General features: G+C 43.6%; 1 protein-coding gene across 1 annotated transcript in view; it reads left to right on the top strand.

Moving 5' to 3' along the window:
- The window catches only part of HSD17B12 (hydroxysteroid 17-beta dehydrogenase 12), a 57,766-nt gene that overhangs the window by 27,021 nt on the left and 14,148 nt on the right, over positions 1 to 16,597 (top strand). Inside the window, exon 6 of the mRNA XM_062635973.1 lies at positions 10,565 to 10,599. Coding sequence (XP_062491957.1) covers positions 10,565 to 10,599 — 35 coding nt within the window. The remainder of the gene's footprint in view (positions 1 to 10,564; positions 10,600 to 16,597) is intronic.

Below are 16,597 nucleotides of genomic sequence, written 5' to 3'. Positions count from 1 at the left end.
ACAATTCATTGTCAGATTTGTCTCCTGGCAGCCTCTTCACATCCTAATGTGGGTGTCTTCACACCTATAAAACCGTGCTCAAGATCTACTTGCTGTGTGTTAATAGTGCTTTACCTTCTCTTTGAAAACTTCTTTCTTAACCACGAGCAGCTCCTGCTACTGGGTCTAATCAGAGCTTGAGCATAAGCTTCCAGGCTTGAAAATGTTTCCCCCTGCAAGAGCCTGTTGTGTAATTAAACAGCAGGCATGCCAGATGCTTATTGTTCTGGGGCGAGGAGCACATCAGAGGTAGGTACCATCTGTAAGTCAGTTTGTCAGGAGAACCTATAGAACTAGAGAACCATGGTAGGAAAAAAAAACAGTTTTAAGAGAAGTCTGTATGTCCCCTCAATTAGATTTCTGGGGACATAATGCTGTGGATATTTCACTCAGTATTTATTGATACCATCTCTTATCCAGGCGTATGTGTGTTTAGAAAGATACTCTTCCTTATTGCTTGATTAAAAACATGATGGGATGGAAGAGAGCACCGCGTTCTTAAGCAAGGAGATGAAGGTCTGCTGAAAAGGTGAAAGTAGGAGAGGCAGAACAGGTTTTGCTAGTACCCATAATACTCATTCTGCTTACAGTATCTCCAGATCCTCTTCAGAGGTGTCACATAACCTGTCTACTGTTATATTCTGGAGCATTACCATCTACTTCCTTGCCTTTTGGACCAGGCTTCCTCAGGTAATGATATCCCCTGTAACCTGCAGCATGTGCCATCAGCAACACCTCTGTGGGACAGCATAACTCTTGTGGCACACATATCAAACACATCCGCTTCAGTTCTGGCTGAAACACTCCTTAGGCTTGAAGTTGGAAAGTCAAGATAGTCAGCACAGGCTGATTCTGCGGAGATGTTTTATTGCCCCAAATGTAGGCATTTCTGAAGGGTAATGCTCATCCTCCACCTTTTGACCCATCTCCTTTGTTAGGCAGCTCACTGTATTACCTAGAGGGATATACAGCATGTAAAAGAATGGGTGCACTGAGAGATAAGACCCCATCTTCTCTTCATAGGATAAACTATGAACCTAGTTGGTCCTGCTGTTTAATACTTCTCCCAGCGGTAAAGGATCTAATCCTGTGAAATCTTCCCTAATATTTGAGAACTTGTTTCCCATCAGAGCTCTTTCCCAAGTTTTATTCCACGCTGTCTGCCCCATCAGGTCCTTAAGGGTTGGGTTATGTCACCCACGAACCCCATAGTGCTGCAGTTTTGGGGCTCAATCAGTCTGGCATGAAGTGTTGTCATTACTGCTATCTGCCTTCAAAGCATCCTGAACGCCCCTGAAGACAAGCTATGTAAAACTACATCAAACTACGTAAAACTACATCAAACTATGTAAAACTGCATCGAACCATGTGAAACTACATCAAGCTATGTAAGACACATTGGAAGTCTCACATCTTTTACAATACTAGCCAAAAAACCCGACCCAAGACCACCCAGCCCCCTCAAACACAGTAGGTTCTTTTTAAGCTCTGTGGGCAATGTCACATTTCCATGGTGATGTGCAGTGCAGGAGTTACTCCTTTCTTCATATAACATACAAAAGAGGTGCCTTGGGTCTTGTTTGTGCTATTTTCTCAGGAAAGCTTGGGACTTAATACAGCCTTACACAAGGGTTATGGTGACAGATAAATGAGGAAGAAGACAGGGTTGTATGTGAAGTTTCATGCTTCCTGTCAGAATCTCATCTCAAGCTTCTGGAGGGATTTAAAAAGGAGAACTTTCCTTTAATGACTTAGTGACAGCTAACATGGGTTTGTATCATCATTTTTTGATATCCTCATCCCATTTTGAGACACAAACTGCATATTTTTGACACTGAATAAAATACCAAGTCAAAAACCCTGGGGTTTTTCACTAACCACTAAGTGTTGAAGAGCCCAAATTATACTTGCTCTGTGTAGTTTTCATTTATGGTTCCTCTGTATCAACTGCATCTTGTGTCAGTTCACCTTTGTATGCTACAGCCTTTGATTTAGAATCATGCAATCATAGAATAGTTAGGGTTGGAAAGGACCTGAAGATCATCCAGTTCCAGCCCCCCTGCCATGGGCAGGGACACCTCACACTAAACCATGGCACCCAAGGCTCTGTCCAACCTGGCCTTGAACACTGCCAGGGATGGAGCATTCACAACTTCCCTGGGCAACCCATTCCAGTGCCTCACCACCCTCACAGTAAAGAACTTCTTCCTTATATCCAATCTAAACTTCCCCTGTTTCAGTTTTAACCCGTTACCCCTTGTCCTATCACTGCAGTCCCTAATGAAGAGTCCCTCCCCAGCATCCCTATAGGCCCCTTTCAGGTACTGGAAGGCTGCTATGAGGTCTCCCTGCAGCCTTCTCTTCTCCAGCCTGAACAGCCCCAACTTTCTCAGCCTGTCTTCATACAGGAGGTGCTCCAGTCCCCTGATCATCCTCGTGGCCTCCTCTGGACTTGTTCCAACAGTTCCATGTCCTTTTTATGTTGAGGACACCAGAACTGCACACAGTGCTCCAAGTGGGATCTCACAAGAGCAGAGTAGAGGGGCAGGATCACCTCCTTGGACCTGCTGGTCACGCTCCTTTTGATGCAGCCCAGGATACGGTTGGCTTTCTGGGCTGTGAGCACACACTGAAGCCGGCTCATGTTCATTTTCTCATCCACCAACACCCCCAAGTCCTTCTCCGCAGGGCTGCTCTGAATCTCTTCTCTGCCCAACCTGTAGCTGTGCCTGGGATTGCTCCGACCCAGGTGTAGGACCTCTCACCTTGGATAACCAAATAAACTTGATTTGATTGTTGGATTAACATCCTGAAAGCCAGAGATGCTGGACTTGGTGTCCAGTGGGAAAAAATAGGTAGGTATTGAGCACAGATTTTAACATACTTGAGGGAGCTGTTCTTTCTCCTTCCAAAGCAGGATGTAAGGACCAGCAAGTGTGTTCTTTCTGTTTGCAGCATCACAGTATGCTAATTGCATTGGGGGTGAGGCATAAACCTGTGTTCTCTTGAAAAATGAGGAGGACTAAATAGTTGAGGGAGTACTGGCTTAGCAGTTGATTAAGCAAGGAGCTGAATTGGTTTGCAAGCTATTATCTTGTGGAGGAATGTGAATTTGGGGCTTTCAGGCCAGCCTTCGGATGGAAATTGGCATTAAGAGAGGAAGGGGGAGAGTAAGTTGCATATGTGTACATGCCTTGATGTCTGTGCTAATCTTTGCCTTGTTCGGTTTTGTTTTATATTGTCAAATACAAAGGGTAATAGGTCTACAAGTTGAGGATTTTTATCATTGCTGTATTTGAGATGCTTAAGGTTTGCTTGAGACTTCAGATACGTAAATGCTTTGTGTTGAACTAGGGGATCTAGTGTCGGCTGCCCTCTTAATAGAAGAGCAATGAGAGGTGAATTATGCCAGGTTGTGAATCGCAGGCAGGACAAGGGAACAACTCCACCTAAAAGTCTGAAACTGTGAGTTTAGGAAGAAAGCCATAAACCAACAACAAAACTCACACCTTGCATAAAATTGAATGGGGAAAAAGAAAAGAAAGAAGGAAGAAGAGCCTGGGGAGCAGTAATCCTGAAAGACAGTGGGAAATGACATCTCTTTCTCTCGTGAGTGTTCAGATGGGCTTGTGCAGCCTCATATCACATCTGTAAAGGTACCTTGTCTGAAATCAGACTGTAGATGCTTGTGCCCTGGTAGAGCCCTATGTGAACTTCTGTATTTGCTGTGTACTGGAGAGCATCACAGTAAGTGGAACGTAATTATGAGGGAAGTGGCAACACTGACTTGTGGGATCACTCTGTGTTGTGTATATTCCGGTCTGGGCACTAGGTTTCTATACATGCATATTCAAAGACATAATCAAGGAGGGGATGGTGATTTAGTACGTCGTATCATATCATATCGAGTACATCATATAACTTTATAACAGAGAGGGAGAGTTGTCAGTACTTGGAAGAGGAGCAAGTGTTCTGTGAAGGTGGCCATGAGTATTGCTCAAAAGGTCCACAGGGAGAGATTAATGCACCTCGCTGACTTTGAGCCTGAGAGCACAGTACACGTGGAGCAAGGGAAATGCAGCTGTGATGAATACCTTTCAGGGAAGCACTTGGGATTTTTCTTCAACTTGGGGAAATCTGGGAAATTTAGGAAATGGAGACCTCAGAGCAGCCTTCCAGTATCTGAAGGGGGCCTATAGGGATGCTGGGCAGGGACTCATTAGGGACTGTAGTGATAGGACAAGGGGTGATGGGTTAAAACTGAAACAGGGGAAGTTTAGACTGGATATAAGGAAGAAGTTCTTTACTGTGAGGGTGGTGAGGCACTGGAATGGGTTGCCCAGGGAAGTTGTGAATGCTGCATCCCTGGCAGTGTTCAAGGCCAGGTTGGACAGAGCCTTGGGTGAGATGGTTTAGTGTGAGGCATCCCTGCCCATGGCAGGGGGGTTGGAACTGGATGATCTTCAGGTCCTTTCCAACCCTAACCATTCTATGATTCTATGAAATCCTAGAGTTCTGTGGCTTTTCATAGCTTTTGGGTTGAGACAGCTCATATTCTGCATTCTGAAAAGAGAAAGTTCAGCCTTGTTATTTGGATAATAAGACCCTTATTTTGAGAGCTCTGCCTTATAAACTGGGCTCTGAAAGTTTGTGGCTATAAATAGGGAAAACTGTCACCTAAAACTATTGCCCAAAGGAAAGCCACTGGCAATGAAGAGGGTTTGCAGCACGCTATGTTAATAGTTCCCTTTGTATGTCCCGTGCTCCTTTCTGCTTGCTGACCTTGCCACATGGGTCACTGTGTGATTTTTCTGCTGAATTGACATCAGGTTTACTTGGAAGTGTATACAAATAGAAGTCATTCTTGTTCAGCTTGACGTATGAACTGCATTAAGTTAATGCTTCAAAAGAGACACACTTAGAAAACCTAATAGTAGATGCTGAAAATAGGTTTCACGATCCATTTATCTACCAGTGCATGAGTTCCTCAGTTCTTTCAGTGTAAGGTCTGTACTAAGTATTGCATAGGCATGGTGTCAGATGCTAAAGAGCTAATACATTTGTGAACTTGTGTGAATCCTCTGCCCAGGCACTGTGAATTATCTTATGGTAGCAATGATGTTTTTGTACATGAGTGGGTGCACCACTGGGAATTGCTAATCTTTAGAAGGTTGTGTTGCTTTGAGTTGTTATGAGTTCACCTCAGATTGGTGAGAGCTGAAAGAAGCTTCTTGGCTGCATAACAAGGTAGAAAACTTGTACAAGTTCTCTAGCTTCGTCTGAAAGCTAAAGGGGTCTACAAGAAATCTGGAGAAGGACTTTTTACAAGGGCCTGTAGGGACAGACAAGGAGAAATGGCTTTAAGCTCAACAAGGGTAGATCTAGATCAGACATTAGGAAGGAATCCTTCCTTGTGAGGGTGCTGAGGAGCTGGCACAGGGTGCCCAGAGAAGCTGTGGCTGCCTCATCCCTGGCAGTGTTCAAGGCCAGGTTGGACACAGGGGCTTGGAGCAAGCTGCTCTAGTGGAAGGTGTCCCTGCCCGTGGCAGGGGTTAGAATTGGATGAGCTTTAAGATCCCATCCAACAGAAACTATTCCTTGATTCTATGATCTTTGTTGTACTTGCATAGGCTTCATTACAGATCATTGTACTTTTTGGTAGTGGGAAGAAAACTTGTAGTCATAACATCACACCATAGAATAACTTATGTCTAGATATCCAACTATGGTATTAGATTTCTGGCTGTGTATGACAATGGTGCAGCCCATAAGATGGGAAGGATGACTTCCAATATTTACCTCAGGTTTTCGTAGTGTATTTCAGCAATCTGAGTGAGTATCCCTTGAAAGGTATTCAAAACTTCCCAAGTTACTGTGCTTCCCCTAAGCTCTGCTCCTGAGCTATTGCTTGGGTTGGAATGAGAAAAGACTACACCTTGGTGATCATTAAGAACAGGAGATCTTTTCTGAGGAAGAAACACTGGAAATGCATGGTTATAACTTCTAACTATTTGTTAGTGCTCTAATAGGAGCTTTTAAGTGTAGCATCCGCTTTAGAACAGAAATCTAGCCAGAAGGCTGTGCCTTTTTGTATTCGCAGGTAGGAATCTCTGCCGCTTTACACTCAAGGCGGTGCTCTTTTTGTCCCCAAATTAGAAGGTAGAAGACACCTCTGGTGAGGAAGAGTGGACAAGAGAACTGGTGCTTGCCAGGCACACAAGAAACGCAGTTGTAGATAAATGGGTATCAAGAAATGGCATCTGCTTCTTTAATGAAATGTTCTGTAATGAATCTCTACCTTAAGTTAGCCATTGGCTGTGAGCATCCTGGAACTTAGGGGCTGGAGGATTAGGCATGAAAGAAGTTGATTTAAAATAATGCAGCTCTCCAAACCAAAGGAACTATACCCAAACTCTATGGTAGCATTATGTGTGTATGTGTATCACTGAAAACCAAGTAAAAGCCCCTCAACAACTACTGCTTCATGGTTGCCAGGTTCTGGCAGTGTTGAAGGCCAGGTTGGACAGAGCCTTGGGTGACATGGTTTAGTGTGAGGTGTCCCTGCCCATGGCAGGGGGTTGGAACTGGATGATCTTAAGGTCCTTTCCAACCCAAACTGTTCTGTGATTCTATGATTCTGATGTCAAGGGGGCTGTCCCGAGCAGCTTCCTCAGACGTGCATACACAGACACATCCTCCCTCTGCTCTAATGCAGACTTTCAGGAAGAAAAGCCCAGATTGCTTTGGATGAGCTGGCAGTTTTCATAGAGCCTGGTGGCTGGCTACTTGTCTGCAGTAACCCAGCTGTCAGTCTTGGGAACATTCATGTTTTCATCTGCAGCGCTGGTATTTCTGTGGAAAGTAGTATTTGTTCAAGAAAATGATGATGTGAAGGAAGGCAAAGGGAGTTCAGTAACCACCAACTGAAGGCACTCAGATAAGGGTAGTTCCCAGCCTCTCCTTTAGGTTTCCTGCCACTTTCTTCCTTCATTAGATTGCTTTCAGAGAAAGAAACACTCCCATGGAGTTCTCTGGCATCCTATTTGTATTGACTCAGACTTGCAATGCGTTGGCATTTATGAAGTACACCCTGTTAATAGAATCATAGGCTCCTAGAAAGGTTTGAGTTGGAAAGCACCTTAAGATCATCCAGTTCCAGCCCCCTGCCACAGGCAGGGACGGCTCACACTAGAGCAGGTTGCTGTAAGCCCCTGTGTCCAACCTGGCCTTGAACACTGCAGGGATGGGGCAGCCACAGCTTCTCTGGGCACCCTGTGCCAGCGCCTCAGCACCCACACAGTAGAGAACTTCTTCCTTATATCTAACCTGAACTTCCCGTTTCAGATTGAACCCATCACCCCTTGTCCTATTGCTACAGTCCTTGATAAGGAGCCCCTCTCAGTTACAGAGCTGGCTATTCCTAAATCAGATCTAGCTAAATTCTGGATTATTTTGCTGAGATATTTAGTCAATTCTAGATATTTGTTGTTGAACCAATTTCATAATGGCACATGTGTGATTATAGCTATCGAAGGCAAGAATTAACCCATTTAGCTATTTGGATAAAGATCATGCAAGCACGTGTGAACACTGATTCATGATAAAACTACATTTCTGCCATAGATTGTTTTACTTGAGTCAATGCTGGGGATATATGTGTATACAATGTATGGATTTGCCAGACCCGAGCAGAGCTGCAGAATGCCCTGCCAACACATTTCCAATAGTGCTCCTGCACTGCTGGAACAGTCAAGAGTATGGGCTTGGCTGGGTGAGGAGGGGCTGACTCAGACTGTTCCCTTCTGTTGTTTTAGTCTTTAAAAGCAATGATATGTTTTCTGTACATAAAGATCCCGAATATTCATACATCTCCTTTCACACATCACAAAGTGTAAAAATACAGATAGGAAAAACAATTTTGCCCTATTTCACAGATTTTGGTTTAATTCCCTGAAAATACTAATTTTAATAGAAACAAATGGAAGGGATGTTGGGTATGGAGCCAGTTTTGCCACCAGTGATTTTCTCTGGGAGGGAAAAGGATTTTTGGTCCAGCTGAACTTTAGAAACAGACTATTATAAAACAGCTGGTGATGGGAGGCCTCTTGAATTCTACCTGAATTGTACCTGTTGTTCTATCTCAGCTGTCAATGTCCTCATGGTTTTTTAATATATGTAAGTCAAACACTTACTGCAGCATGTTTTTCTGGTGCTTACTGAGGTATCAATAGGAACCAGCAGGTTTGTGGTACGCTGTTAGAGCTGCTTTGGTGGGTTGGAGTTTGGATTTAGACCATGAATGCATTTGTGTGGATTTATGGTATTTTCAAACATGGAGTCCCCTCTGCAGTACAGTGGGGGGATCCTGTACTGCTTTTTCAAACCACTTAGGGATTGCCTAAGGGAAGGCAGTTCCAGGCCATGTCCCTGTGTCCATCTGTGGTCAATGCTCCATCCCTGGCAGTGTTCAGTGCCAGGCTGGACAGAGCCTTAGGCAACATGGTCTAGTGTGAGGTGTCCCTGCCCATGGCAGGGGGGTGGAACTGGATGATCTTAAGGTCCTTTCCAACCCAGATCAGTCTGTGATTCTATGATACGCAGCTTTACACTGCCCTGAAGGGCAAGGAACAGTCTGCTGCTTTTTGCAAAGGGATCTGTGGGAGAGCTCATAAAGCTTGCAGCAGATAAAAGATCTGCCAGTCTTGAACCAGTGTTAAAATTAGCCCAAATCATTCTTTCTCTGTTGACATTAAAATAAATAGTTCTTCCCACACCTTTCTTGAAGCATTCCTGTATGGAAAAGCTCATGTATACTTAGACGTAATGTTAGGAGGTTTTATGAAGTGGCATCAGATCTGTTTTGCTTGGTGATGTGTACCAACTCTGACTACTCAGTTTGACTTCTGGGGCAGTGCTGAGAGTTAAGTATATCAACAGATGACTTCGTGACAGCAAGGTCTGCTCAAGTCCTGCCTCTACAGTCTCTTATCGAAGCTGTCATGCAGCACGGCTGATGGCAGAATCTATTCCAAGTGAGGAATGCCACTAAAATACAAATCACATCCCTTCTCTCCCATTTCCTTTGTGTGTCAGATGCAATAGACTTGAAACTTTGTTTTCTGGGGTGACTTTTCTCTCCTGACAGCGTATGTTTTATAATATAACAGTCAAACCAAACCAAAACCCCCAAACCCGGATTCATTCATATGTAAGGGCTAATGCAGTGCTGATATGAAGAACATGCTGCAATAAGATTTGTTTCTTTGCAATGAAAGTGCTTACAGGTGTTCTGTGATCCTGTATATGCTGATACTTTCTTTATTGCTGTGGTTTTCCTGCTATACTACTCAAATACTTCATGCTTGAAGCTATCGAAGCAATTTGGTATCAGTGGGAGTACCAATGCATTTTGGTGCTGTTAGTATTTTATTACTCCGTCTTCAGTGTGTTCTCAAGAACTTTCTTTGGAACACCGTGTAAAGATGTGAAAAGTGGTAGTGATTTATATTCCTTGTCTGCTCTGTCTTTGGTGTCAGTGACATGATGTTTATTCAGAGGGTTAGTTGGGGACAGGTAGTATTTGGCACAAACTTAACTTTGGTGACATTACTTAAAGGCAGAGATTTGGGATGTCCATCTTATTTTAGGATGGTAGTAATTAATAGGAGGAAAATTAACTATTTCACATTAAAGTTGTTTCCCTTGTCAGAGCTGCTCTGTCTGCAGCTGGGAAGCTTGTGTTAGGATTACTGCTCTGGAGAATCCTTCAGCCAGGTTGTAAATGGATTGCTCAGAGTCATAAGGAAGGCAGGAGCTTCCCAAGCAGTAAAAGAAGGTTTGCCAAGCTGCTTTCCTCATGGAGGTGTAGGTTCCTCAGTGTGAAACCATCTGTGTAATCAGCAAGAAATCATAGAATCACAGAATAGTTAGGGTTGGAAAGGACCTTAAGATCATCTAGGTCCAACCCCCCTGCCATGGTTTGGGGTCTTAAATGCTTTCTGTAGGGAACATAATGTAGGAAACTCATATTCACTGTTTCTGCCCAGTGCTCTTGCTGCTCCACAATTGAAGTTAAACCCAGCAGTTCGCTAAGCCTAGCTAAAATGGGTTGGATATTGTCTGGAGCCTTCTTGGCATGGGTGGAAAATTTAGTCAGTCTTAAGGAAGACGGATGCTTTTTGTGGGGAGAGAAAGACCACACGCGTGCCGTAGTACACTGGTGTTTTAATGTTCTTTAGAGGCCACTGGGGCTGCAGAGTGGAGAAGGAATTCTGTTTACTCTTGTGCTACTAGCTGGATGGGTTCACCAATTCAGTGCGTGTGCAGACACTGCTTGGCAGAGCCAAGTTATCCAGGTAGAATAAAAATAACCAGCCTACGCAAAGTATGGTCCCTGCTTCCCTGAGCCAGGGTTGGGGCGGAGGGGGTGGCAGCTGCTCTGGGAGGAAAAGGAAGGCTTCCCTCGGTCTCTCGCTGTCTGGTGTCTGCTGCCTTCTCAGCCATCGCGACTGTTTTCTTTCTGCAGATGACACGACTGGTGCTGCCCGGCATGCTGGAAAGGTGAGTCACAGCCACACCACCCAGACAAAGTCATCGGGATTTATAGGGGAGAATCCTTGCTTGAAAAATTCATTCCTGTGACTAATCAGCCCCAGTCTCCATGTTTTAATGGCAGAGTAATGCTGGGTGAGTCACGCCGATGGTGCATGAATCATCAGACGGTGGAAGCCTTTTCCACTCAATTCCCTTTTTATTTCTCCCCCCCTTCCCTTCGCCACTGTTGTGGTGATTCCTTTTAGAACAGAATTAAAAAGCCCGTCTGACTCATCAGCACTAACTCAACAACCTGCTATTCTGAGGGGGTGGTTACAGTTCCTGGGAATAACCTTCTTAAGGCTATTTCTCTAAGTCATTGTAAGGAAAATGGATGCAAAGAGTATGTTCTCATTATACAGTAGGAGGTATGTTGAGGAAAGTCTGTTTTCATTTGGAAAAGCAGAATTGGAGGCCAGCTCTTTAAAACAGAAGCTAATGCACACCACTGTCGCTACACAAGAACGGGTACTGACTTCCTAGCCAGCTCCCAGGTGAAACTAAAAGGTGCACAGCTTCCACATAGTCCCTCCGGGCTGTTTTCTAGCTGATGCTGACTGTCCCAAGCTGTTTGTTGTCTTTGTGGTGCTACAGAGGTTTTCACTTCTGCTCTGGAGCCAGGCTGAGAGAGTTCGGCTGGTTCAGCCTGGAGAAGGGAAGGCTCCAGGGACACCTTAGAGCAGCTTCAAGGGGTCAACAAGAAACCTGGAGAGGGAATTCTTACAAGGGCCTCTAAGGACAGGACAAGGAGAAATGGCTTTAAACTCAAAGAGAGGAGGTTTAGATTCAATGTTAGGCAGAAGTTCTTCCCTGTGAGGGTGCTGAGACACTGGCACAGGGTGCCCAGAGAGGCTGTGGCTGTTCCATCCCCTTTCAAGGCCAGGTTGGACAGGGCTTGGAGCAAGCTGCTCTAGTGAAAGGTGTCCCTGCGCATGGCAGGGGGTTGGAGCTGGATGAGCTTTAAGGTCCCTTCCAAGTCAATCCAGTCTGTGATTCTATACCTGGCTTGCTGGGGCTTACACTAGGTGAGGTCTGAGCTATGCTTGCAATACTGAAGGAAGCTGTGTACAGCCATGCACGAGAGTCACCATGGTATCGCCTCCAAATGAGTACTGTAGGAGCAGCATAAATATGGGGAAAAGCTGCAAATCAGATAAAGGAAAAAAAAAGGTGGTTATTGTATTGTGCTCTCTGGGAGTCTTCATTGCAGGTTGGGATTCAACTGTTCAGTGTCGCATAGATGCAGAGCAAATGTTTCACAGCTAAACCAAACTCTCCAAGCTAGTGGGCAGTATGGGAGTCAGTGTCCAGCACATCAGGGTGATGGTGAGCTTAGTTTGCTTAGTTAAAACAATCACGAGACAAGAATAAGTTCATTTCACGTAGAGAAATTTGAATTAGAAAAGTAGACCCAAGACAGAGCTCTGACAGGGAGGTAATGTTTCCCCATAAAGCTGGAGTAGAGGATGGGAATTATATTATGGTGGTGGTAGCTATGCAGGGTTTGTAAATAGAAAGCTACTCCTTGCCCATGTATTATTATTGATAGGTAAATGGATGTGCCTTTTGTGAAATCCTCTGAAGATGCCAGCATGACCAAAGCCATTCTGCTGTCAAAGGATTTAATGTGTCAGGCTTTGGAGCTTTGAAGTTCTAACAGTTTCTTGCCTCAGTTTCTTCTCTGTGTAAAGAAATGCCGTAGTTATCCCTTTGGCACGGTTGATCTCTTCAGCTTCTCTGGACAGAATGATGTCTACTTTACCTTTGGAATATCCTGTGTACGGTTTTCTGTTACATATTAACCCATGTAAGACGATTTGAATGAAAGGCAGCAAACCAGGATCCTGCTGGCTTCCGATGCAGGCTACCCTTGAGTATGCTGTGTCATGTTTTTTCTCCCTTTTCCTAACTACATGATTACCTCAGGAATCTCCAGGATCAATGTGCAAGAAGCAGCCTAGAAAGCAAAGGTTAACAGTGATTAAAATAAAACCCAAACACATCTTGAACTTGTGTTTTTGTGTGAGAACCCACTTTAAATCACTGCTCCATATGGATGAGGACCTTGGTTTCTGTCCTATGGCAAAATACTTGAGAACCTTCCGTTTTCTCTTTGGTTTTGTGAAATCAGTTGGTTTGCAGTGCACAGAAGCACTGTCTGCAGCTGCCAGTTCCTGCATAGTCATAGCTCACAGGCCACATTAACACCACTAAGAGTCTGTAACCACAGGAGGACATGGATGTCCAGCAAATCCAAGGGCATGAATAAATGGTGCTTGCTGCCGGTTGCTCTTTGGGCCAACCATGAATTTCCCACATGGGACAGCGGGTTAGGAAAAGGGACTTCAGGCTCTAAAAATAAAGCCAGAATAGGAATCCCATCATTATTCCTCACTTGTTCAAGGAGCATGTCATATAGAGTAGGTAGATGTGACATAGCATGTTATAGCGTCTTGCACCTAGTTAGTGTATACTTTCATGTATTTGAATGTTGGGTTTATGGCAAGATACTACAAGGCAAATACAGAAATAGAGCAGATTTTACATGCTTTGCATCCTCTCTGTAAGGAGAAAACAGAAGTGCATCTTGGTGTGTCTTTTTATGTATAATAAACAGCAGTATTAGATGAATGCCACTTCTGGTAATGGCATTTAGGTTCTCTGCTGTGGCTCCTCTCCTGTGCCCTGGACACTTAAAGGGACAATTTATAATCTGCAGCTTCCTATTACACTTAAATGAGCAGTTCTTATGTGAATTTTCACTCACTGTCTGAGATGGGAGACTCATAGGACTGCAGATGGAGGCTTGATGTCTTCAGGAACAAAAAGAGAACCCCAGCAACAACAAAAGCCAGTTGACTGTTTCTAGACAAATATCAAACTATGGTATTTATTGCCAGGGAAGTAGCAAGTGCATAATTACATTACAGAGGAAGCTTGCTCTTTCCACTCCGCGTGCAGCTAGAGCAGGCGCTGGTTGCCACAGCAACAGGGAGATGGCTAAATATAGCCTCTGCAGTGCTGGACCACTTAAGGTAGAATGATGGGGAGGTGTGAGGGTGTGGGCCTGGTTCTCCTCACCTTCCCCAACTTCTTGTTTCATTAATTGCACAGTCGTTGGATGGAGCCAATGTTTCTTTTTGCCACACTGATGCTTTGTGTAGTTCTTCAGAACCATCCCTCAAAGCATTTCTTCTGTGGTTCTTCTAAGAAGCAAAATTGTACTTGGAGTCATTGGAAGTGTTGCCCTTACAAGATGCTTCTCAGTTTCCTTTTATCTGGAGGTTTTAAGTTATAAGCTTTTAAGGCTAAGGCTGTTTTGTTTATAAAGAAAAAACTACCAACCACCGAGCCCACAGTAGCATTGGATGCTTCAGACCAACCCATGGAGCTTCTGCAAGGGGGTGCTCTTCATTTGTTGTGTTTCCAAGAGGGTTTTCTTCACTGGGTTGGACTCACTGCACCAAGATGATGGTCACTGCTCCTGCTGGAGAGTTGCAGTGTAGCCAGATGCTGCTTTACAGCCTGAGTGCCAGCCTCTCCTCTAAAGCTTCAGTGTGTTTTATAAGGCTTGTGTTTATCCATATAAATCCTTAACCTGTTTTTGAATCCTGTTAAGCTTTTGTCCTCAGTTAAGTTCTGTGACAAGTAGTGACCATGGGAAGAACACTTCCTTATATCTGATCTAAATTCCAGTCTTCCATTTAAATAAATGCCATCTTTCCTTTGTATTCCTAAAGGATGAATCAAGATCTTGATCTTTGTCATTCATTAGTCTGTATACTCTTATCATGGCTGCTCTTAATAGTCTCTTAAATGGCTAAATTGAACCAATCTTTTCACCACATTGATGTATAAGGGTTGTTTTTTATTTCTTCTTTTCCCATTTCTTATATCATTGAATTCTTAATATTTCAGTCCTATATCTGTAGGGATAGAAGTGTTCTGTAGATTGCCATATAGGATTCAGTGGGTCTGTCCCTGCCATTCCCACCATAGAATCATAGAATATTTAGGGTTGTTAGATGCTGTTCTTTGGGTGGTTGTGATTGCTGCACAAAAGGGAACTCCTTGCTCAGGTTTTCCAGGGAATGGCTTTAGAGCCCTGCAAGGCTTGGGGTGAATTCATGTTCTTTTCTTCAGGATGTGTTGTTGGTTTTGTTAATATTGACTTTTTATCTGCCATTCTGTAGTGTGTTCACACACCAGTCTGAGCTCTTCAAAAAGTTCCTTATAGGATTCTCCAATCTGGTAATCTCTTAAAAACTGCATGAATCCTCATTTCACTGCTAATCCCTGTTTGAGCTCATGACTAAATATCACAGCACCACCTGTTTCGATATGAAAAACTTCTGGCATCCTCTGTTAACCTTTTGCTGTCAGTGAAAATTCATTATTAATGTGTGGGCTTATTTTCTCCATACTCCACAGTTTGATCCATGTTACCACTTTGTTTCACCAACCAAACCTTGCAGGTAACTCCTGACAAATACAACAAGCTTTATTTAGCAAAGGAGCTTGAAGTCCTGAATGACTGAAATGACTCTTTTCTGCCATCTCATTTCCAGAGGTGAATCAATCACAGATTTAACTCACGCTTGTATCATGGCTGAAGCCATGGTGATTTGAATCCATTGTCATGATTTTAAGAGTTACGTCTTTGTGATTTTTAATAGTCACTTAAATGGTTTGGTTTTAGGATGGTTACTTAAATCATTCTGGCAGCAGCAGCACAGGGTATACCTAGATGAACAAATATGAGAAACTCAAATGTGAAGCTGCAGGAGTTGAGCTACATGCATGAATGCTCTCACTCTGCACTAAACATGCGGAACATCCTTTCCTTTTCCCTTTTCCTTTTTCCCTCTTTGCCTTCCTTCCTTCCCCTCCTTCCTTCCCCTCTCTCCCCTTTTCCTTCCTTTCCTTACCTTCCTTTCCTTAGTATGCCCAGGTAAACTGGCTTGATTTTTTTACAGGGTCAGAAGCAGCAGAGATGCATCTTTCACTGTGTTGGACTGTGTGGTGGCATCTTCTAACAGCATGCTTGCCCGAATTTGCCTGAACCTGTTTCTACCTAGCACTAAGTATTATGTGTAGTTTTGTAATGAAACCAGTATCAGAAATAGGCATAGAATTATAGAATCATAGAATAGTTAGGGCTGGAAAGGACCTTAAGATAATCCAGTTCAAATCCCTTCCCATGGGCAGGGACACCTTACACTAGACCATGTTGCCCAAGGCTCTGTCCCACCCAGCCTTGAACACCACCAGGGATGGAGCATTCACAGCCTCCCTGGGCAACCCATTCCAGTGCCTCACCACCCTCACAGTAAAGAACTTCTTCCTTATAACCAATCTAAACTTCCCCTGTTTAATTTTAAACCCATTACTGCTTGTCCTATTGCTACAATCCCTACTCAATGTTAGTCTGTGTTGGGAAATCCATGAGCCTTACTTTGTCCTACCTGCACATGGTTTAGAAGTGCTTGGCAGTAACTAATTTCAGACTGGTACCGTTACTGAAATGTTCTTGTGGAATACCTTCAATGTTACTGTAATATGCTGTAAAACAACTCTTACTTTCTGTAGTAATCCACTGAATATCTTCCATACCATATTAAAACACCTTTATCTTTGAGCAGTAGATTCCTATACATCCTGTCTTGAAGATCCATTATGAAGTCACATTTAGAAGACGAAAGGGATTCTCAAAATGTACACTATACAACAAACTCGTGTTGCCATTTCTGATATAACCTGAGATTTAGAAGTTGCCTTTTAGCCTCGTGCACCTTTGGTTTTCCATAGTTTAGCCCAGTGTGTGTGTGTGTGTGTGTGTATATATATATATATATATATATGTATATTTATGGGGCTTGATTCTCTTGCTGTATTGACTTCAGATACAAACTGGTATAAATTCCTGATTTATACCAATTGCTTGAATACTTGTAATTGTGCTTAA

Source organism: Pezoporus occidentalis, unplaced genomic scaffold (genome assembly GCF_034315485.1).
Source record: "Pezoporus occidentalis ecotype Australia unplaced genomic scaffold, CSIRO_AGI_Poc_V1 ctg46, whole genome shotgun sequence".
Lineage (NCBI taxonomy): Eukaryota > Metazoa > Chordata > Aves > Psittaciformes > Psittacidae > Pezoporus > Pezoporus occidentalis.
This window is presented reverse-complemented; position numbering and strand designations above follow the sequence as displayed.